The sequence below is a fragment of the Photinus pyralis genome, unplaced genomic scaffold (genome assembly GCF_008802855.1).
Source record: "Photinus pyralis isolate 1611_PpyrPB1 unplaced genomic scaffold, Ppyr1.3 Ppyr1.4_LG1, whole genome shotgun sequence".
Taxonomy (NCBI): Eukaryota; Metazoa; Arthropoda; class Insecta; order Coleoptera; family Lampyridae; genus Photinus; species Photinus pyralis.
The window spans coordinates 50,746,831-50,769,594 of NW_022170249.1; the positions used below are offsets into that span (position 1 = coordinate 50,746,831).

At 37.2% G+C, this 22,764-nt stretch overlaps 1 protein-coding gene across 2 annotated transcripts in view; it reads right to left on the minus strand.

Moving 5' to 3' along the window:
• LOC116177615 (hemicentin-2) overlaps positions 1 to 22,764 on the minus strand; it is a 155,973-nt gene that overhangs the window by 119,019 nt on the left and 14,190 nt on the right. For both annotated transcript variants that reach the window (XM_031496629.1, XM_031496634.1), the window contains exon 2: positions 10,277 to 10,409. In XM_031496629.1, the coding sequence (XP_031352489.1) occupies positions 10,277 to 10,409 (133 nt within the window). The remainder of the gene's footprint in view (positions 1 to 10,276; positions 10,410 to 22,764) is intronic.

Sequence of the window (22,764 nt, forward strand, 5' to 3'; positions counted from 1 at the left end):
TTCTTTTTCAGTTCGGAGAAGTGAACAATCAAAAGTTAACCGACATTATACCAGGCGTTACATTGTTCAAATGAAATGCTTAGGCACAAATGTTATATTTCGTTTAACAAAAAATAAACAAACGTTTTATTTCGTGGTTTATACACACGGCAAGGAGTTGGAAGAAGTATAACAAAGCGTTATCGAACTGAACTTTATTCTATTCTCTAATTAAATCCCAAAATAAAAAAACACCGAGAGAATACCAAGGAAAGTTCACCTCTTGATTGGCCCTGAGCCCATGTATCACAATTCTCTGCACTTGATCAAACTCAACCCTTTTCATACTTCTATAAAAATAAATGATTTGTTACCTACATGTGTGAACAAAATTGTTCCCACTTGGAGAATTTGTTTTGTTGTTAGCTTGTTTATTTCCATTGAATATGTTTCGCCCTAATTTAAAGGGGGGGGGGGGCTGTCCTGTCGCTACCACATGATCCATGACCTACGCCCGCCATTTTGAGATCTCCAGTCGTCACGGCTACAATCTACATCAATTCCCTTTGTTTTAAACTCAATTAATTTAACGAAAAACCTGGCAGTATGTAGTTTTTTTGTCTCGTTGCGTTCCAATAACTTTGTATTTGCGACCAAGCACTGATTAATCGATGTCAATTTTGTTTTTGCCTATCTAACTGCATTTGTCACCTCTTATCTTCGTTTCAGAGCTTTACTTTGCCGTAACGTCAATGTTTTTTGAATGAATTAGAGTACTGCTACCCATAATATATTTCCAAGTTTAACGCGCATTAAATTGGCTTTTACTATTATTAAATTTATTATTATATTATATTAATACATTCAAATTGATTTTTAAATTCCTTATAGATGCGATGGTTTAGACAATTAGTTTTTTCCTACAGTACTTTCCCATATTATATACTACCATCAAGTGCCTAAGATTACATATAGAGGAACCTCCCGGTCTTCTTGGTGGCTTTATTTAAAACGCCTGTCTTGACTGAGTTACCGAGCCTTGGCGTTTTATATTTGTGCCAGCACCGTTTTGAATGTAACGGTCCACTATCGAAAATTAACTCGATTACCCAAAAGGATGCATACCCTTTGCAGTTTGTTTCATTGATCTTAGGTCAATGACGCGTCGTTATAAGAGTCTCGTACCGAAATAAATCCGCGTATTGGAAAGTAGAAGATGCTGAAACGAACGTACACGATTTTAAAGTCGGTGATTGCGATAAGAGTTAATTAAATTTCAAGATACAGTCAGTCTTTGTGATTATAAAAGTCTGTTATAGAAGAAAGTTAGTTATAGTGCCCCAAAAGTCATCCTCCATGGCGGTGAAGGGCCGGCCCGTGGGGCGCAGTTCAGTTAAAGCTGAACTGTGGTGCTAAGGGTCCCTGGTTCGGGCATGGATATTTGTAAATGTAAGTGGGTTGGGTTGGTAGAGCAGCCTTAGCTGAAACCCCGCCCACTCAAAAAAGGCAAATAAATCCCCACCAAATAATAGTATTGATACACGCAGCGATTTTTGTAAAAACTTATTAACTTGAGCAGCTGTTAATATTTTGGATTTCTTACTTCTGAATCCATCAAAGAAAATACCATTTTTAAGTGTGACTGAAGCAGAGATTTTAGTCTACATGGTCCACGCAGTACAATTCACTGCGCATGCGAAAAGAAACGTCATATTTGACCCTTTCCCTTAACTATTTTGGAATGCGAACGCAGTCATGATATAATGCATGCCACCATGGTCTAGGTCTAGTGACCAGGTATCAAAACATTTTTTTTACAAAATGCATACCACATTAGGTTATTTGTAAGTTTTTGAAAATCAAGCATACAAAAATGTTTCAAACATGCGTAGTGTATGGTACGACGATGTATCCTAACGTAGTCAGTAACCTGAAAATTAAAGCATTGTTTAATTTGTTCTTTAACTATATTTTTTATCGTAAAATTCCTTCCTCTCTTGGAGTTTCTAATCGACTTCTGGTTTTTTCTTTATTTACTTATATTAATTCCACTAAAATTCCTTTCAACTGCGGCAGAACTATGAGGTAAAGCTAATAAAATTTCATTACCAATCCGAAAGTTTGAAAATGTACCTCCTGCCAGAAAGAGATAATATCCGGATCCTTATTAAAATCCATATTGCGTAACAATCTCCACTCTCTATCTAATGAATTATTATCGCTTAAACGTCTATTAAATTTGGCAGAAACTTTAGCAAGAAGGAATATCGTTCATATTTTTCGGTTCTAAGAAATTCATTAATTTGATTATTTGCATAGATTCGCTCTTAAAGGGGAAACGTTTATAAATTTAGTGAGTGCATTCAATTTAGGAATCCAAACATTCCAGACGAAATGAGACTCCTGGCCACAGATATAGTAAAATAACTTCTGGACCCAAATATACTTTATCTAATTCAACATTGTTTGGATTTCTAGACTGATTCTCGGATCAATTTAATATTCAAAACGTCTGGTTTTTTTTTTATTTATTTATATAGCGTCGGCTACTGTGGCCATTAGCTATTTGTTAAGTTTTACATACTATTTCTATATTTCTTTTAATAAATTAGTCTTTTTCAAGAAATTAAGAAGTTTTCCGATGAAGATCGGGTCATCTAGAAATAGTGTCTGCAACTCACGAGCCATACCCAGTTCCTGCCTTACTTCTACATATAACGGACATTCTAGCAAAACATGGTTCACTGAAAGTTGTATGTCACAGTTCGCGCATCTGCGCTCTCTGCTTTTCCCCAGAAGATGTAAATGTGTCATATTAGTATGCCCTATCCTCAATCTTGTAATGACTACCTCTTCCCTTCTTGTCAGCATCTTGTTTGTCTTCCAAGGTGTAATGAATTGTTTAATCCTTCTCAATTTTGTTTCAGATGCACTCCATTTCGTCGCCCATTGCTGTAAGATGGTCTTTTTTACATATTTCTTATAATCTTCCTGATCTACTGCTATATCGTCGATTTCCCCAAATGCACCCGCAGTACGCGCTGCCAAGTCTGCTGCCATATTTCCCTCTATCCCAACATGTCCTGGTGTCCATATTATAATAATATTTTGTCGTTGGGCTACGTTATAAAGTAATGATTTGGTCATGTTGAGGAGAGGGTTTTTAGTTTCGCTGTGTTGAAGGGCATTAATTGCGCTAAGGGAATCGGAGCATATAATCGATGTTTTTATATGTGTTTGGTCTATAAATAACATTCCTTGCCAAATGGCGTAAAGTTCTGCCGTGTAAATGCTTGATATTGAGTTTAAGGACCAGGAGTAGCTTTTCCGTTCAGAATATATAGCGCTTCCAACTCTACCTTCACTCTTCGATCCATCCGTAAAAACAATCTTGTCATATGTATATTCATTTACGATGTTATAGAATTGCATTTTGTATACTTCAGCAGGTGTATTGTCTTTAGGGTGGTAAGTTAAGTCCAATCGGTAGATTACGTTGGAGCTTGCCCACGACGGATATTCTAATATTGGGCACATAAACAATGTGAAAGTATCCAGATTAATCTCCTCTTTTATGTTTATATACCTTATAATTGAGGGTTTCATTACGGATGGTCTTTCTCTATACATATTCTGAATTTCTACGTTGTTCAATATAGGGTGATTAATATGATTTGGTAAGACAGAAATTTTTGTGACGTAATTAATAATTAACTGCATTCTACGGAGATTTAACGTTGGTACTCCACAATCACAATGTATGGCTTCTATAGGGCTGGTGCGAAAAGCACCTGTCGCTATTCGAAGTTCTGGTTTTATGCAACTTTCTAGAATTGTTTTATCTACATTAGCTACAGATTCATAAGTTCAGGTTTAACAATAATGTCAAATCATATTGTCAAAATAGCAAGTACGTCTTACTAAGTGCTTCGTTGTTTTGGGAAACGGAAACTTCATTATTGCTTCAACTTTTTTAAGTAATGGTGGGATTCAATTTTTGGTTACCAGAACGCCCAAAATATTACTTCCGGTTGACCGAAAACGCATTTTTTTGGATTTATGACTAACCCAAATTGACAAGATTTTCTTAAATGCGCTCTAGACGTGTAGGATATTATGTTCTTCCGATTTTGATGCTACTTGAATGTCGTCTGTGGTGGAAATCGTACAACATATTATTCAACAGGTATTGGAATGTTTGGCTTGCATTCTTTAAACCGAGTTGCATCCTACAGCCTAACTCAAAAAGTTCAAAAGGTGTTGTAATGGCCGTTTTATGTATATCTTCTTTGTGGACTGTTGTTTGATGATAACCCCACATAAGGTCGATGGTTGAAAAAACATTTAAACCTCTGCCACCTCCATAAAGTCTCTAACTTTTGTCGGTTTTCGAAACCACGTCAAGTGGTCATATTTAGCAATAACGAAAACAAATATAAATTGTGCACAACTCTTGTGCAGATAAAAGTGCATTTCTTTAAAACCGAAATAGCTTAATGAATGGTTGGGTTATAAGATTCGGTGTCGCATTTTTATTAGTTGACAGTTTTTCTCATCTAATTGCTAGGCAACAGATTTTCATTACCTAAACAACCCAAATTTACTCGGTAAAATACAAACCTCTTGTGCAATTATAAGTGAAGAAACGTAGTCGCTTAAACTTGGGGCATTTATCGGTCTCCGAGAAGCAGTTGTGACGTTATTTTCTTCTTCGAATAACATTATGCGAACTCTTACCTTTATATAGCAATCCTTACGCCATCTAGGTGTTCACATTGTAACCCGATCCGTTATTTGTGATATAGCTTTCTTTTAAAACCTTCCCGTCTAGATTTCTGTTGCGCGTTTTTCTCCCACTCGCTGTTGGCGCACACAGATCTTGTTGAAGAACTCGAATCGATCTTGACTTGTACTTGAGCTACACGCCATTACACTTACTTGACATTATTGTCTACCTTTTTGGGATATTATAATTATGTAGTTTGTATTAAGACTAGTGAAGTTTTTCTCTTATTATCTTACTTCCAACTTCGCTGACGCATTTCTGCGGATTTATCTTACAAGCTTAAGACCGTTTACGGCTACTTTCGTACTCCCTGAGTTTTCTTACATCTTATTTTGGAGTTACCAATTGCTTCCTGATTGTGCATTGATATTTCAAAGTGCAAACGCGAATTCCCGATTTTCGAGATTCCATTCCATTGAAATTTCGACGCCATTACCAGTCAAAAACGCCCTGCATATTTCTACCTTATCGACTGAGAATTACCGCCATTTCATGCGAAACCGATTTGAACTGATGACCCAATTTTTCGAAGTTCGTTGACCTACGATTGATTACTCCGAAACGTAAGTGTCTGAATAAAAAGACGTGTGGAGTTGGTACTGTGTAAATCGTTCGTATGTATTTGTATACCCAGTTACCGATTACGTTTAGTTTTGTCGTTACCAAAGTTTATATTAACGATAATATCATCTACGATCGACATCATATTTGTGTTACTCCGATACTTATATTTGTTAGTTTACTGTATTTTATCCTTCATATTAACTACTTTTGTTTGTGATCTAGTTCTTAAAATTGCCGAGACTTTGTCCGAAGTAAATTTCTACAATTTCAATTAACGTTATGTATTTTACTCTGAAGAACTTGCTCGTGTAAGTTTGTTTTCATTTGAATTGATAAGATTGCTTTGTCATTGAAGATAGATTCAGTTATTTGTACATTTTATAGTATTTTTTTTAAGACTTCATGTCACTTTTTGATATCTCATACCGATTGTAAAAACCAACCCTTAGTCGAACCAAATTTTGTTTTGTCGTAGTCATTTGAATTTTTGATTCTTTTTAGTATTGATTGCAATTCTACGTATAAGAATAACCCTTCGTGTCTTATGTTAACCATTGCTTATGCGATATATTGTGCAACGCGAATCATTACCCTTCTTATATTTTTTTGTTTGTGTGTCTGTCTGTTTACAGATTTGCAGTTTCGCGTCCTCTGAGCTCAGAAGGTTGCGACCGTAGTTCAAAGGTAAATTTAGTTGTTTGCGTCGTTTTTTTCCCTTTTAACGTTTGATTACATTTTAGTTTTTGATACTAACGAGTTGTGATTATTACTTTGTGTGAAAGTCACTTAATGATTATAGCTCCGTTGTTTCTGCGGAAGCCCCTTTTGGATAAATACTTTCCCCGGCTACGTGTTGGCTTCTCACGCTTCTCATTTGTTTTTTTTTATTAGAGATTATTTTAAATTCCTATTTTGACATACCAGATCTATATATTACAGTGTCAGATTTATGATATTTTGAGATCATTGTATTAAAGTATTAAACCACCCGCATTTATGCCATCAAATATTGTTTATGTTTCTTTCCCCATAATTGTGCCTTCCTTCGAGTTTAGTAAGACGAGAACAAGGATCTCTTAGTCTGCCTTGTTTATCCCTTTAGTAAGTAGTCCTCCCTCTCTCTCTCTCTAAATTTATCAAAGACCAAGTGGCGCCTATCCGGATTACTTTTACTGTTTCCTTCCCTTTTTGGCTTATTTGTGTTTGTGTAGAAGAACCCCATATTCACCCCGACCCACTTCTACTTTGCCTAAGCTTACCATGTGCTTATCTAAGGTAATTTTTGTCACGTTGGCCCAAAGTGAACGTAACACAGTTTATTATAAATACTTATAAACAAATGTCTGATTCTCCGGATATGAATTTTGCTACTCTTGTTTTGAAGATTGCATCTACCGCAGGTAAGGTAAATATCATATTTGGGTATCCAATTGAAATGATATGGGAAAAATAAAAAATAAATAATGATTTGGCATCGAAGATTAGAACTTTCAAATTAAAAGCAGGAACTTTTTCATAGCGCTGTTGCAAATGTGAGCTCTAACGATTGGCGGAATTGTGTGCAACACGTTATTAAGGAAAGAAGGCATGATATGTAGATTGGGTGGCCTAATGGACACATTTATAGAACCATTAATTGTTTCACTCGGATCGGAGGACAGTAACAGTTTTAGTGAACTTTAGGAATACACTAACTAAGTCGCTTATGCATAAAGCAGTGAACTGTGCTGTTTGATAATGAGTATAATTAATTGTTCTGAATTTGTTCAATACCTTAACATTTGTTGTAAATTATAATGTGGGTTGTGTAGTATTACAACTGATAAAACATTTAAAACTACAATTCATAATAATGTTTCAAAGGTCAAAAATGTATCCAGGATTATTACCTATTATCAATGTATTACCTATTTATTATAAATTGCTTTTAAAATTATGATGTTGGCAAAAAAAGGAAAAGGAAGGAACACGTAGTTCCTCCCAAATAATAACACAAAAGCATAAATGAAATCTATTCAAATGTGAAAGAAACGTACATCACGCAACCCACATTACATGTCAGTATAAAGTGAATCTACGAGTATTAATTTGGTTACTAGATTCTAGTCATATTTTCAGGTTTTACAGAGCATAGATTTGACAAGGTTAGTACGATTTCGATAATTTTTCCCCTACCATTAATATCTCCGATCAGCACGAACGGAGGGGGTAGGTAGTTTTATGTCCACTAAATCCTGTTCTGTAATTTTTTGGTTAGGCGGGATGTAAATGTTACATACCGCTACGGGATAGGGTTATGAGATTTATTTGTTGCGGATTTAGTAGTTTAATAAATGTAACTACTGTGGATGGGAGGATCTATTTTTACAGAAAGCTTGATGTTTGTGCAATTTCGAGGCGTGAAATCCGGAAATTCTGTTTCTTGGATGTAAATAATGTCGATTTGCTCTTCTGCTATTAAACATTGTAAGTTCGGTAGGCGTGGATAATAACCCCAGCAGTTACATTGTAAAATCGCCAATGCACTGATTAATCTGTAGGCTTGATCTGAATGTGCCTTTGAAGTCGTTCCGTCACTTTCACAAAAATAAAATTATTACACTTGATACAATATTGACCTTTACCTAAAGGAATATTCCCTTTAAGTATGGGACCAATGCAAATGTGTTGTGCTTTTTAAATGTGATATGCTAGAAGTGTACGAAAAACGCTTTACTGAACATTATTGACGAGGCAGACCAGCCATAAAGAGCAAAAATTACGTAGAATCGGTCTTCTTATATTATTTTCTGGAATTGGCTACCAAACAGAAATATCTTCTATGTGAGTGCAACAAGTGTATGCCGAATATCATAAGAAACTTATCCACGATACAATAACATAAGTCATAACGGATGCCATTGACTTAAAAGCTATTTTACTTGCGTTACCAACAGCAACCCAGTAGCGACATAAGTCAGGTACGTTTACACAGTCAGTTACACAATACGACATTTCTATGACTGAATTTTAACGGACTCCCGTTACAGCTGGAATACCTGTGCTCTTAAGGAACCGATAATTTTTGGGTAGAATTAGTATTCGTTACAAACAGTATTTTTCAGACCTTTACGTGTTTCGTTTTTATACTAAAGCTTTCCTGTTGCAGACTACCCACACTAAACCCTATACGTCCACCGCTACAAGGGAGTTCTTACTTCTTTGAAACTGTTCAGTATCTTTATTTTATAATTTACATAATCTTGTGTGCCATGTGAAATTCAGAATATCATGCACAGTATAATCTACAAATTGCGTAGCAAAAATGAGCGAGGTGAAAACGAATGCTTTCTTCTTTTTTCTTACCATGGGATAGTAGCCCATTGATGTATTAGGGCTTAATATGTCAATAATATTTAAATATGTACTCTATTATTATATTTTCAGCCTCCGCTATTGCCCAAGGTTATGTAAACAAATTAGAAAAACAACTTTAATTAGATAGACAACAGATTTTATAAAACACCTGTTGTTTGTTTACACTTTTTTGGAGATGCGAATATTAATCTAACCAGTAAACTATCCACATTTAAGAGTAGTAAAAACACTTTTTACTGCGGAATATATTGGCTTTGAACGTCGTAGTGAAAATATTTATTAACCTGTTACTTCCGGCATTACATAACCAAAAATATTTTGAACTATTTTTATGCCAGAAGTTTCCCGGAGAACATATGACTTGGCAGTAGGTAACAAAAAAAAAACAACATTCTTGAACTTTGAATCGTACACAATAAATAAATATAGTTTTGTAACCCACGCTTTTACGTTTGAAAAGTCGAAAACTGTGGCCTATTTTAAGAAATCTCTGCGTACGGGAAAATTTAAATCATCCTTATAATCTTATGGTATGTGTATCGATCACAGGGGTGCAAGGGAGATACCGTGAAAACCTATCTAATACAAAATCGAAATAATAAAACTTTGTAGGAAAATTTCAATTTATATTCACAAAGTAATAAATTTCACAAATGCTGCAATTCCTTTCTGCGAAGTTATTTGTAAAACCACGGTGGGCATTTAACAGTTTTCGTGCAAATGGGCAATAAAAAGCATTTAACAAGCACACATTCTCCACTTTTAAATATGAGTTGTGTAAATACATGAACTAACCCCACTTTTATACGGGATGAAATTTAAGTACGGGTTTTATTTTCCCCGGCGTAAAGGAAACAATACCAGAACGAGAGACGCGGATGCAAATGTATAAAATATCCCGTAAAACAGGCGTTATTTCCTTCGACAATAGACGGAATATAACGAAATGGCTTCCCATATTTGATAGCTCGACTGCGTGATGGGTTTTGCAGGTTCAGCAAATTATAAGACCAGTCTCTTGACGGCTACAAGTAGGTTGAAGTAGAAATATTTTATTGTGCCATTAAACAAACGGTTTCAATCGAAACGACACAATAAATCGGTACTTTTTTAACTGGATCTCTCTTTAAATGTTTACGTAAAAAAAGCAATCAAACACAGATACAACGAAATGACTGTTCGGCAACTGAAATATATGTATTCTCTTTAGCCATTATTATTAATACATAACGTCTACGTAACAACGTCTAAAAATAGCTTATACCGAAAATATTCAGGAAAAAGGATTATCAAGCAGAATAGTCTGGCGGCTCTATATCCTGTACCTTCGAGCAGTTGTAAAGTACCGAGCTCAGCGATTTGTTCTCCTGGTCCGGTACTTTGATTTATACGTCCGGAGCCTCGCTAAATATTCCGAATCCTTTACAACCCTCTTCCTTTAAGAGAAATCGATGCACCATTTTTGCCGTACATTTTAAAATACTTACTTGAAAAGGGTAGGAAAATTACGTATTTTATGTTATACATATCGACTTGCTATAAAACACACTGCAATCAACTATTTATAGATAACATTTTAAACATCCTTACCTATATAAAGGCATCCCCGTGGAGTCCTTAAACCAGAAAATCATTTTAACCGAATCTGATGGAATTGGCGGTGTAACGTCACAGGGAAGTTCGACGTCTTTACCGGTCACGCCCCATACTACCTTTGCCGGCACTAAAAAAATGAAAAAAAATTCGCTGTAACATACCTGATACATAATTTCATTAAACACAAGCGCCGAATTGCCGCCTGTTTATAACAATCGAGCCGGAATTTGCGGGAAACGGTAGGGTAAAAATATTGCATTGTATCGCCCGTTTTCAGACGACTAATAGGATTATGAATCTGTAACGCACAAACAATCGATAATTGGGTAGCATTGTACGAAATAATAACGTCCTCCATTATCCGCTCGTATATCCGATAAATATTAAAATTTTGTATTTCGTGCATTTAATACGACGAGAACTAACTAATCCTGCGAAATGTCTTACAGTAGCTTACAGGTCAGGCGTTAAATGAGATTAAATAATCTCTCGATCCTAGTTAATTAGAACCCTGTGGAAGCTTCAACGGTAAGCAACATGATAATCTAAATTAAATAATGCTAGTTAAAGGATGGCCGCGGTCTGTCTGTACCAATAAACTTTATAGTTAGAAACACTTATATGACCCTATCGTCTGGATGAGCGTGGTGGATATCAACGTAGTTTAAAGCTCAGCAATCATAAACAGTCGAATTGTATTACCGAATCCGAAACCGCATGCCCACTGGCTACAATTCTCCGGTAGCCATACAAGCAAATTGTTAATATTTCTGGAAACAATGCCTAATTACAGCTCAAATTTAGCAGATATTTTCAAGTTCATCGACTGAACTTGAATACAAAAAATACACCCCTTTCACATATATATGAAGTGACATTTCCACAATAATCGACTTCAGCAAGGGACCTTCGAGGTATGTTAGTTAACCAAATAGTTTTTACTTAGGATTCTATTTATGTTATTACACAGAGTGATCAAAAATGCTTGAATATTACAGGAATTTTTTCGAAGCAAATAAACAAACGCCATGCGAAAAATCTGTCGATTGTGTTCCCACCCCTTGCTATGTTAATCGTGATTCGAACAACAAATAAGAAGAATTCTAAAATATAACATATGCCTAACTACTAAATTCGATGTTTGTTTTTTAACATTGGAAATGTTTATGTTTTCGTATATGGGTACAAAGTTACGAGTTTCATTCAAGGCCAAAAGACAAAGGTGTCGCAACAATAGTACCGTACTCGGCCGTGATCGATAGGTTATGCAAAAGTCGCGGATACTGTCGATACGGTACTTACATTGCAACGAATATGGACTCCCTAGAAAATCGTAAAATAAAAACAAGTATGTCTTTTCTCCATAATCTTATCCACAATAAAGTCGATTGTCCTGATTTGTTACGGTACCCGTACTTGAACTTTTATGTTCCCCGTTTTGGTTACCGGGGTAATGATACATTTTACATACCTTATTGTAATTCTAATATTTTTAAGAATTCGCCATTTCATAGAAGGTGTAAGTATTGTGACATGTTTTCTAAAAACTATGATATCTTGTATTTGCCAAAGGTTCAGTTTTTAGATTTTCATTCTTAATAATTAATATTATAAGAAATGTTAAATATTTTTTGTTTTTGTTATATGATGTATTTTTAATTTTGTTATAATAATAATAATAATATGCATTTATTGGCAAATGGGGTTCACAAACTAAGAAAATTAATAAATCCATTACAAGATTAATATGTCCAAAAGACAAAAAGATTCTACTCATATTTAAATTTTTCTTTTTGTTACTGTACTTGCTTGTGTATTTGTTGTATGGATTTTGTCCGTTAATTGGATACTCATCTGTTGGGCAAAATATACATTATTATTACTTACGTAGTGCTCAATTGTTTTGTTAATCCCAAACTAAAATCCTCGGACATCTCGTTTGATAGTATTACGAGCATATTATGGCGCTTATTAATCAGAAAGTTGACATGAAGTTAACAAAAGTTATTTGTTTTACATATGGCATTGTACGGTTATCATTTCCAATGTCTCCGATGGTTGCAAGGATTGCGAAATCTGTGAATTTTTTTCTACAAAGTAATCATAGGACAGATGGTGTAAAATTCCCATGATTTATTGCAGCGTTCCAATCCATAGCCTAATACGCCATAGGAAAAAAGTACATAATATGTATCGTTTTCCCATTGAGGATAAAATACTCGCTTATAAGTAGAAAGTGAAATTAGAAAAGTGGAAACCCAATTACCCCAACAAACCAAGTAATAATTGCTGCTTAGACGGTAAGTACTTTTATGTACAGATTTATCTATACAGAGGATTCCATTTAAAAAAATGTACCTACCTTTTTAGCACCCTACTTTGTGAACGCACCATGTATTTTTCAAAATATTTTTGAAATGTAACACTACCGAAAAATCGTATCTTCAAGGAATTAAATTAGTCTTGTAACAGTTTTAAAATAATATTTACATTTCTGTCCATATTTCAATTTCCACCTGTATATTTTCTAAATTTTCTCGAGTCATTTAATGCGACCAATTTCTAGTTACTTTTGCATTTCTGTGTTTGTCTCTCCGGTTTAACTTGTGTTCTTGTCGTTAGAGGACATTTAGTTTGTTTTGCTTTTTTTGTGTTAACCATCAAATTACCTTATATGGTCATGTATCAAATACTGCCCTACTATTTGTCAAAGATAACTATCTGTAGCTTTGGCTTGGGTAAAATTTCGAAACTGGTGGCGTCTTCTAGCAACCTGCAATAGAATCGGTCGTATTACATTCCCGAATTTGAGTGTTTGATATAGTTTCCAATGATCGAATTGATGTAATAATTATCGGAAGCATCTTTCATCAATCGATTAACCGTTGTGCCGAAAATTTGTTTTTGGATGTTCGGTTACAATTTTTTTTCCGAAATGGACTTTTAATACGGAAAACTCAAGCATTCCAAATCGTAAGTGTTTTCTTGTGCACGAATTGAGGTTACCGATGTTCTTTTGTTCTATTGTAGGGGAACAAGTACCGACCATATAGTAAACTTTGGAAGTCATTTGGGACGTATCCAGTTCTTTTCTTTTGTGTACTCTCTGAATAAGAGGTTAGCATTATTGTGGGTTATAACGTAGTCGTAATTAGGTTACTTTTTAGAGCGCGGAAATAATCGACCTACTGCAGATGACACGATGCTGTGTAACAACAACGCCGCATCTACGGTGGCGGAGGCGACGGCTACATTTATCGCGGGCGAGGGCAATAAGGCATTGTCTTTCATAAAAGACAAGTTTGTAGAGGAATTATCTTTCCCGACCATCTATCATGGACGTCCTCGGCCGTCACCGACCAATCGCAATAATTTAAGAAAAACGTCCTTTTCGTCAATTGTAAAATTTGAATTGCTATATTATAAAAGACATTGTTGCCGACCGGACAAGCTCTTCTTCGATTTCAAATTGAAACAGACGCTGGAGATGTTCGACAGCATCAGCTTGTGTGTTAGACAAAAGCGTAACGCCATCGGGAATAGATCGATTAATGTAAGGGATATTGGACGCAACCACCGTTAGAGAGATGGTGAAGGTAGACAACGCGTTCTCCTTCCTGAAGAATATGAGGAGTTCGCCGGCGTTTTGGCACGAGGAGCGGCAAAAATTGTTCGCTATGATTCGCCAACCGGGTGTTCCGACCTTCTTTATTACGTTGCCGTCGGCGGACGGGAAGTGGGTCGAGCTCATTTCCATTCAAAAACTACAGTGACAAAGACGTATTGAACATGAGTTCCGCGAATAAAATGAAATTGGTACGCGAAGACCCCGTTACAGTGGTGAGGTACTTTGATAATAGGATTAGATTAATGTTCTCCCTGATGCGGCAAAAAGGCGCGGCAAATCGGATCTTTCTCGATCATGAAGTTATCCACCACTATTATCGAATAGAATTTCAACACAGGGGTGCCCCTCACTTACACTCCGTCGTGTATTTGAAAAACGCGCCCTTATTCGACGGGACGAATGCGAAACATTTATCGACAAATTTGTCAGCGCATCGAGGTCGAACGTGCATATGTCTGATTTAATCAAATACCAAGTGCACACACACTCCTATTCGTGCGGCAAAATTCAACAACGGCAACAGCAGCAAGAGAAGGCGCGTTGTAGGTAAGTAGTGATCATCCATTTTCTTAATATTAACGTATTAAATTCAATGTTAATTATAACCGTTGGTAGTAGCGTTAGTTAATATTATCGTATCGTTGCTGCAGATATGGAATTCCCTTTTTTCCCATGAGAGGCACAAGAATCCTGGGACCGATCGTGTCGAGGGAGGACAACGACGTCGACGACGATTCGGCGATAAATAGGGAGCAAGCGAAGCGGGACCTCAAGATCGTTCGGGAATATCTCGACGGTAGAAGTGCGGCGACCGAAGAGGATGACGTTTCCTTCGACGATCTACTTTTTAAGCTGTCCATGTCGGAAAGACGATATATTGATGCCATACGATCGGACCTTACCAAATATAAGGTTTTTTTAAAGCGGGACGTTGTCGATTTGTTCGTGAATCCTTATAATGCAAACATTTTGGAAATGCACAAGGCCAACATGGATATCCAATTCATCGTGGATCCTTACAATTGTGTCTCGTATATCGTCAATTACATCAACAAATCGGACAGGGGCCTATCCAAGTTGATGATCGAGGCGCAGGCCCATATAAGAAATGGAGACCTAAACACAAAGGAAAAACTCCGTCGATTGGGAAACGTTTTCCTCGGCAGCTGCGAGGTTTCCGCGCAAGAAGCCGCTTATCACACCGTCGGACTGCGATTGACGAATTGTAGCGTCGGCCACGTATTTGTGAATACATTTCCTCCCGAGCGGCGAGTAAAAATGGCTAAATCGAAAGCGCATCTTCGCTCCATGGACGGTGCGTGCGAAGACGTGTTCATCAAGGGCACGTTGGAGCACTACGTCCAAAGACCGGACGTCTTGGAGGAACTCTCTCTAGCCCGTTTCGCAACAGAGTACTCCTATTTCAACTTCACGCGGAACAAAACCAATCCGCCAGCGGACGCACACGTTCTCAAGGACAAAAGCGGATACGTGCGCAAGTTGAGTAACGACACGAGGAAAAGATTCAGGGGATATCGCTTTCTGTCCGATCTCGACAATTTTCGTCGGGAGAATCTCATGTTGTTTGTGCCGTGGCGAAACGAAGAACGCGATTTGCTGCACGCCTCCGAACGTTTGAAAGCCGATTATGTTCGTAACGCCGAACGCATTAAGTTAGAACGTGCGATTTTCGTCAACGCGGAACAGGACGATTACGAACGTTTGGCGGAAGACGTTCGTAAACATCAATCGTCGGATATCGAACGTGCGGACGTGGAGGAGGAGTTGCCACAAGACGCCGTGTATTGCGGAGGGGATGCGGTCCCAGACGACCACGACCCACTGGAGGGACTCCGCTGACCAACAAAGTGGAGCTGCTGTTCGGCCGAAACTTGCCGCAACGAACGCCGGCGTAGACGTTCGTTTCAAAAAGCCGAACGCTTTCGACAAACATAAACTTTACGACTTGGCAAGGTAAATGTTGTAATCGTAATACTAATAATATAACGTAATAAGTTGAGTTTCGGTTACCTACACGTTATACAATTTCAAAGTACAAAACGTGAATTGACTTACGAAAACAATATTACGCGGATAAACGTGTGCTGTAAAACATCCCGTAGATTCATTAATGCCCGTTTGCACCGAAAAATTTAAGCGGAGCTTAGCTTAAGCGTAACTTTCCATGGCAACCATTGTCTCAACAATCGTTGCCATGGATTGTAAGCTACTCTTAAGCTAAGCTCCACTTAAATTTGTCGGTGCAAACGGCCATAAGATCTTAAGGGCAGCAGAACGTAGATCGTGAGAGAAATATACCTGGAGCACAAGCTTTGTTACCTCCGTAGGAGTTATTTTTGGTTACACCAGGAACCTGTGGAATTGCCGATACAATTTATCGTTAGCGGTGACGTACCTTCAACTTTTTTTTTTCTTTTTTGTTGTTAAGACCTAAATATCTATGAACAGTTTATTTAACCCACATATGTAAGTGGAAATTTTTACGTCTAATTAGTATGCTTGATCTTTAGGACTGTTTAATTATCAAGTACGAATTACTCTAGAGAAGTAATCACTTGTAAGGTAAAGAACTCGTTACTACGATTAACTTCAACACCTCAAGCTACCGATTATAGTAGTTTCAATTTTAATTTCAATTATACTTGTCGTTGCTTAGCGGTACGAGGTGTCACATAACTGCAGGGGTTTTTGGTGGGTTAATTTTTGCGTTAACAGTTCATGAGTAGATTTCATTTTTTTTATTTTGCATACTCTTTGGTTGATAAACAATAATTTTCCTTGTGGGTCAATTGTTAACTCTTTTTATACTGAAGCTACCTTTCCTAATTCCGGTGGCTGCAGATAAAATTGTAAGTGGAATTAGGTGGCGCCTGAAAGACTTGAATCGAAACACCAGTAAGTATTAGTGACGGAGATTTACTTGTAATCTTTTATAATAATTTGTTGTCAAAGTTTTTAATTCACTTACCTACTACCCTGAGTATGAGCATATCTCTCTACGCTGTTAACTATTTGGCTAACGGAGCTAGCTGGCCGATCAGCGGCGTGTGTTGATTTCAAATTGCACATGGTATTTTATAGTGCCCTGCATTCTAAGCTTGCACGTTATAGTCTGCGTAATCGTTGATTCACCCTGTACAAGTAAAAAGTGAAACCACAAAGACTGATCTGGAGAAAGCATATACAGCTTAATGCGGAAAAAGCGAATAGCGCCTTATGGCAATGTAGCCGCAGACTATGTGGTTCTTGCCCAAATGCTGTTCTGTGGCTGTACATTTAACATTGCCGTGACTAAATCTACCCTTTGTTAAGGAACAATTGTCTGGTAGCACAGAATCAGACTTGCAACCACCAATGCACTTTTCAACCATGCGCAAAGACTAGCTTACAACACTCTGTCCGTCTCCTGTTAATCTCCATGTGAAAGATCAGTCCTGAGGGCAGGCTTGCGGGTGTAGACAAATCAGTGGTGGAACAACATGAGAAGCAAGGTTAGCCACTATCAAATTCTAGTTGGGGGTTAATATTGGATGGCAGAGCGGACACTTGTTTCTAAATTTGTTATGAAGCGGAGAGGAAGGGGCACTACCGCATTGTTTTCGATGCGGGAGATGCCTGATATATCTGTCTTATAACAATATATACCAACGGAATGCACAGGAACGTGTACCTGCTCGGAAGAAATGAACTTTCGAATCATCAATTCACTAGACAAGTTTTCAACCGTATTTCGAATGGTATTGGTAGGAATAATGCCCAGTGCTCGTAAAGTTCGCAGTGAAAATATCGTGAAGAAAACAATTAGAATATCCAGTAGCACTGAAAGATTACCTCTAGGCTAGTGCTTGAATGCTACTATTTTGTAGAGCAAATATCATTTGGCAACTCCCTTGAACTCGGGTCGGGGACAAGCTAACCAGGATCTCGGTCAGAGCCAACTCTTGCGCTCTTGTCACTAATGGAATAGCTCCAGATATCCAGGCAAACCACAAGGTCAAATGGGACTTGTGAGACAAAGGCCACGCGAGGGAGACCGCCCGAGAACCATCTCATTGTTTGGCGTTATTTTGTACAGGGTTATCAAGGAAAAATCTACTCTTGCTACAAATTGCACATGCATTGCATGAGCTTGGCCGATACAATACAGGCGAGGAGACAGCTCTCCACATTCTGTGTCCCACATTGTTCCAATTTACAGAGTACATGTTCGGGTAAACCTGACCAAACATTGCCAAGATTAAAGCCCCCCCCCCCCTGCAGGTGTCCTCATTCCTCAAGTGCGGGGTGGCTTATAGTCTAAGGGCTTGCTGCGGGAAAAACTGACTTTTCTAGTGACTTTATCGCATCTAGTGCCTTTTGAGTTAGAATCGGTCATATATAACCAGAACCACTGACCGCTGTTTCTTCGTGAAAGTATTTTTAAAAGTAACATTGTGTGGTATTAGGTGCTCTCTTTAGTGTCGAAATGTATGTATCGTACCTACTTTTTCATTTCAACAGGACACTATTTTGGAGAATAATGCCCAATTCATTAATTTTGTATTTCTGTAACTGTCTCCAGAAAAAGTCCAGGTCAAATCTATACTCTTTGTAGATTGATCATTTTAGGTCTTCGAGACACCTACAAACTCGATTAATCTTATCAAGTTTGTATTAACTTACACTTTCTAACTTTCTAGAGAAGTTCTAAGGTACGAATTGCGGATAGGTCGAATTTATATTGAAGTTATTCGCAGGTCAATGTCAGTATGTTCTAAATTTAGTAAAAATAAATGTAAATGAACCATCTAGTTATGTTTGTACGTAGAATTATTCAGGTGTATGGAATATAAAGCATTGCATTAAATTATCCCAAGTAATAGACATTTAGAGTAATTTAGCTAGATTAGTGCAATGAAGGAAAGAAATTATTTAAATTTTCCTCAAGGATGCGTTTGTCTTTGTACGCGTAGCGTTATAGTAGTAGTACGAGTAGGTTGTCAAAAGGAAATTAACTTACGTAAGATTTAAGCTACACTCGTACAAAATCGAGCGATTACAATTTATTCCAACCGCCCTCGCACAATTTAATTTTTATCCAATCGTCCATCCTAAATAATGTGAGACGTAGCATTTCGATATTCTGTTCTTTTTAGTGTATTGAATGATTGCCTGATTTGTCTATTTATAAACCCCAATTTTCATTACATTACATTTCATTACAAAAAAAACCATTCAAACTTTATGTTCCATGACTAAAATCACTTTCGTTTAAAAGATAAACGTGTTGCATAAATGTGAAGTAAGTGTATTTTGACTAACAGATGGCAAAGTCCATCAATTTCGTAGGAAAAACGTGTTTCCTTGATGCATGGAAAAATGTGATATTTACCCAATGGAGTATCGGGGTCATTAATGAAGGACACCTCGTATGTTGTCGGCGTCCTGGAGCGTTTTCTGACGTTCTGACGGGTTTTGTCTTTTTTATAATTGCCATAGTCCTCGAATCTTCATGGTTTTTGCGGGCTTCCCGGAGAGCTTCACTAATGTTTCCTAGGTACGGGCTTATAAGGGACACAAGTTTTATGCTATAACACGAAAGTCACGCTTTGCGTCATCAGGAGTTCATAATTCGCGCCAGTCAAGTATGCGCCCGTTGAAGAACACCTTGCCGTATTAATAGCGAATCTAGTTGCATGGCGTTATACGGACCCTGAGCTACGAGCTCAAAAAAACTGTTTGAGGGTAATTAAGCGTTTTCTACTAAAATTTGCGGAAGAATCCCGAAATTTTCCAATATCTTAATAAGTTCAGTTCATTTCATTGAAATGAAAGGTTATGTTACTTCATATCATAATTATTTTTATATTGGTACGAGTGCGTGTATTACGTAGTGCGTTTTGCTTCAATTTCTTAAGAGGTTTTTCGACGATGTTTTGGACTTTAAACAACATTAAAAATATTAAGAAATGTTGATGGAAAACCATACATGTCTGCGTAATTATATCAATATCAGTATGTTTTACATAATTCACGTGTGAGTTACAGATGAGCAGCATTTTATCCATGCTTCATAATTTAAATATATACCAATTTATTTATTTATTTTATTTATTTATTATCCCTGGGCTCAACAGGCTTGCGCCCAATTGCAGAGTGACCCGCATAATACTTTTTAGAGGTGCCTCTGCAGAAGGTTCTATATTACTCAGATATTTACCTTACGAATTAGGAAAACTGCAGAAAAATCTAATTAAAATTAAAACATGACATAACTACTTCTTTCATTTACTCAAGAGAACGAGAGCTCGATGCGAAAAAGGCAGCACATGGAAGATGCGAGAGTGCTCTTTCCCCTATCGAGTGTCTGACTGTCGATACGGAAAAGAAGGCCCATGGTAGATGCGATAGGTGGTTGACGCTAATTGGCGTTTCATACAAAAAAAGGCGTTCAATACAGAAAAGGTGGCTCGTGGAAGATACGAGAGGTGTCCTTCCCTTCTCGGATGTGCAAGGCGGTCCATACAAAAAGAGGTTCTTTACCGAAAAAGCGGTCCGTGGACGATGCGAGAGGTGCCCTTACGCTCTCGGGTGTTCAATGCGATCGGTATAGAAAAGGGGTCCCATGTAAGATGCGAGAGATCCCCCTTCCCCCTCGGATGTGCAAGGCGATCGATGTTAATCGGCCCGGCAATTCATACGGAGAAAGCGTTCTATGCGGTCCATGGAAGATGCGAGATGTGCCCCTTTCCCTCTCGAGTGCATAAGGTTTCGATACGGAACGGGCAAAATGTGACCCTCTCTGCGACGTTCTTCTTCTCTAAGGCGTTCAAGTCGCTTATTTTGTGTATAAGTCGAATTAAGCCTAAAATTTTATGGTGTATTATACCTATTATACTACTTTTATTACATTAATGTTAATATACACGTTAAACCCAGCACATTTCGATTTAGTACACGAAGTTAGCATAACCTCTTACAAAAATAACGGTAACGTAATATTATTTCGTCGATTGAACACTTAGCATAAGCCACGGCGGTAGCTGATTTTAGAAGGAACACTTGTAACGAAGCACCCGTTTTCTACCTTGAATTTACCTACTTTCATAATCACTGTACATAAATAAAGTATTTATTTATGTCTAGGAGTGAAAGATAGAACTAAAAGTAATTGATTTCATTTCAAGAGTTTTGTTTCAGCTGCCGCTACCGTAAATAACGCTGCAATTAATTCGCCCGCCGTTTGCAACAGTTCCCGTCCAGATATTTTAAATTGTTTTTACAGACGCGAGGATTTTCATTGGTTCGAGTGACGACTTTTACCCCAGCGGACAATCAGCTGACGAATACTGTTTCATTTCTATTAATTGATACTATAAGATTTGTAAATTTCAAGCGGTCTTTCAACAATTTACCAGAGATACGAACCAGCGACAAAATTATGACATTTTATATTAATATAGTATATTCGGATTCATTGCATCATAGGTATTTCAATTTTTGTTATATGTCGAGGCCTTGGTGACGAAAACCACATAAACAGTTCATTACACAATGTTTCGCAGATGAAGAACGATTTGAACAAGTCATCAAGTGACATAAATTTCTAAAATTCGGGACTGTTACAATAAAACAACGAAAACACATTAAGGAGCAGGATTGAAGGACAGCGTTTCTAAATAGATGGATCTGATCAAGAAGGTTCATCAAATTTCGTGGATGCAGTGAAAAATATCTACTTAAAAGCAGCACTCATCGAATTTTTAGTTGAAAATTGGACAAAAAAAGAATTAATGGTTTATTGTTCCCGCCCTGTAAATCTGAGCTGCAGCAAAACTTCGGCGTACAGCATACATCGCCCACCTTTGGCGCTATGCTCATCTCATGAGTAAATTGTTGAAACTTACAAATCTTATAGTATTAATAAATAAAAATGCAAAAAAAATATTCGTCAGCTGGGAGCAAAGAGGACCATTGAAAATTGTAACGATTTATTTTCATTATTGTTTACGGTTTACTACTTGTTGAAGAACCCCCGTAACATTTCAAGCGATTTGATAGATGGCTCCATCTAGTGATGGAATTTAACCACGCAATTTTGCAGCGCAGTTTTATAAAACGTTCATTTCTTATTTTCCGGTGACCTATTCGTTCCCTTAACGTGGATTGAACTTTTAAATAAGAAGCTGTTCTATCTTTGACGGTTCATGTTCAATTGTGATTTTGAAATTGGGTTTGTTTCGATTTGCACTTATCTCGTTATTGAGGATTTGAATGGGAATTTTTTACAGCTGGAAAATGAAGCAATTTTTTGCTACCGCTTCGTCATATATATTATATATATTCTTCAGACATCCGATATCTGACGGTTGAGTCGACGTAGTTTAATAATAGTTACATCGATATTCGTATTACTTGGTTTCTACGCGCTCTCATTAACTTAGAGGTATTTACATTTGGGACCTTATACGGGATGACTTATACGGTGTCTTTTAAAGAAAAATTAATTACAATATTCTCAATTAAATGTAATTGCAGCTAAATTTTGCCAGGCAACCCTGCAGTAAACTATTCTGCTACCATGCATCATTCACAAATACCAAATTTTGTGGACATTTTTTTCACCGCCTCCTTAGGAGTTCGCCATCTTGCGATAGGAATTTTGAAAAAAATTACAAAATTGAATAGGGCATACCGATTACCGAATGTCCTAATTAAAGACGTAGAAGTCAAATGTAACGCCCTGTATTTGTTATTAGGCACCGAAGAAGAATTGAGCTATATCATGACAATCCATAAAAAACTGTGCTTTTGAAAAAAAAGTACTTTATTGGAATAAATAAACCATAATCAG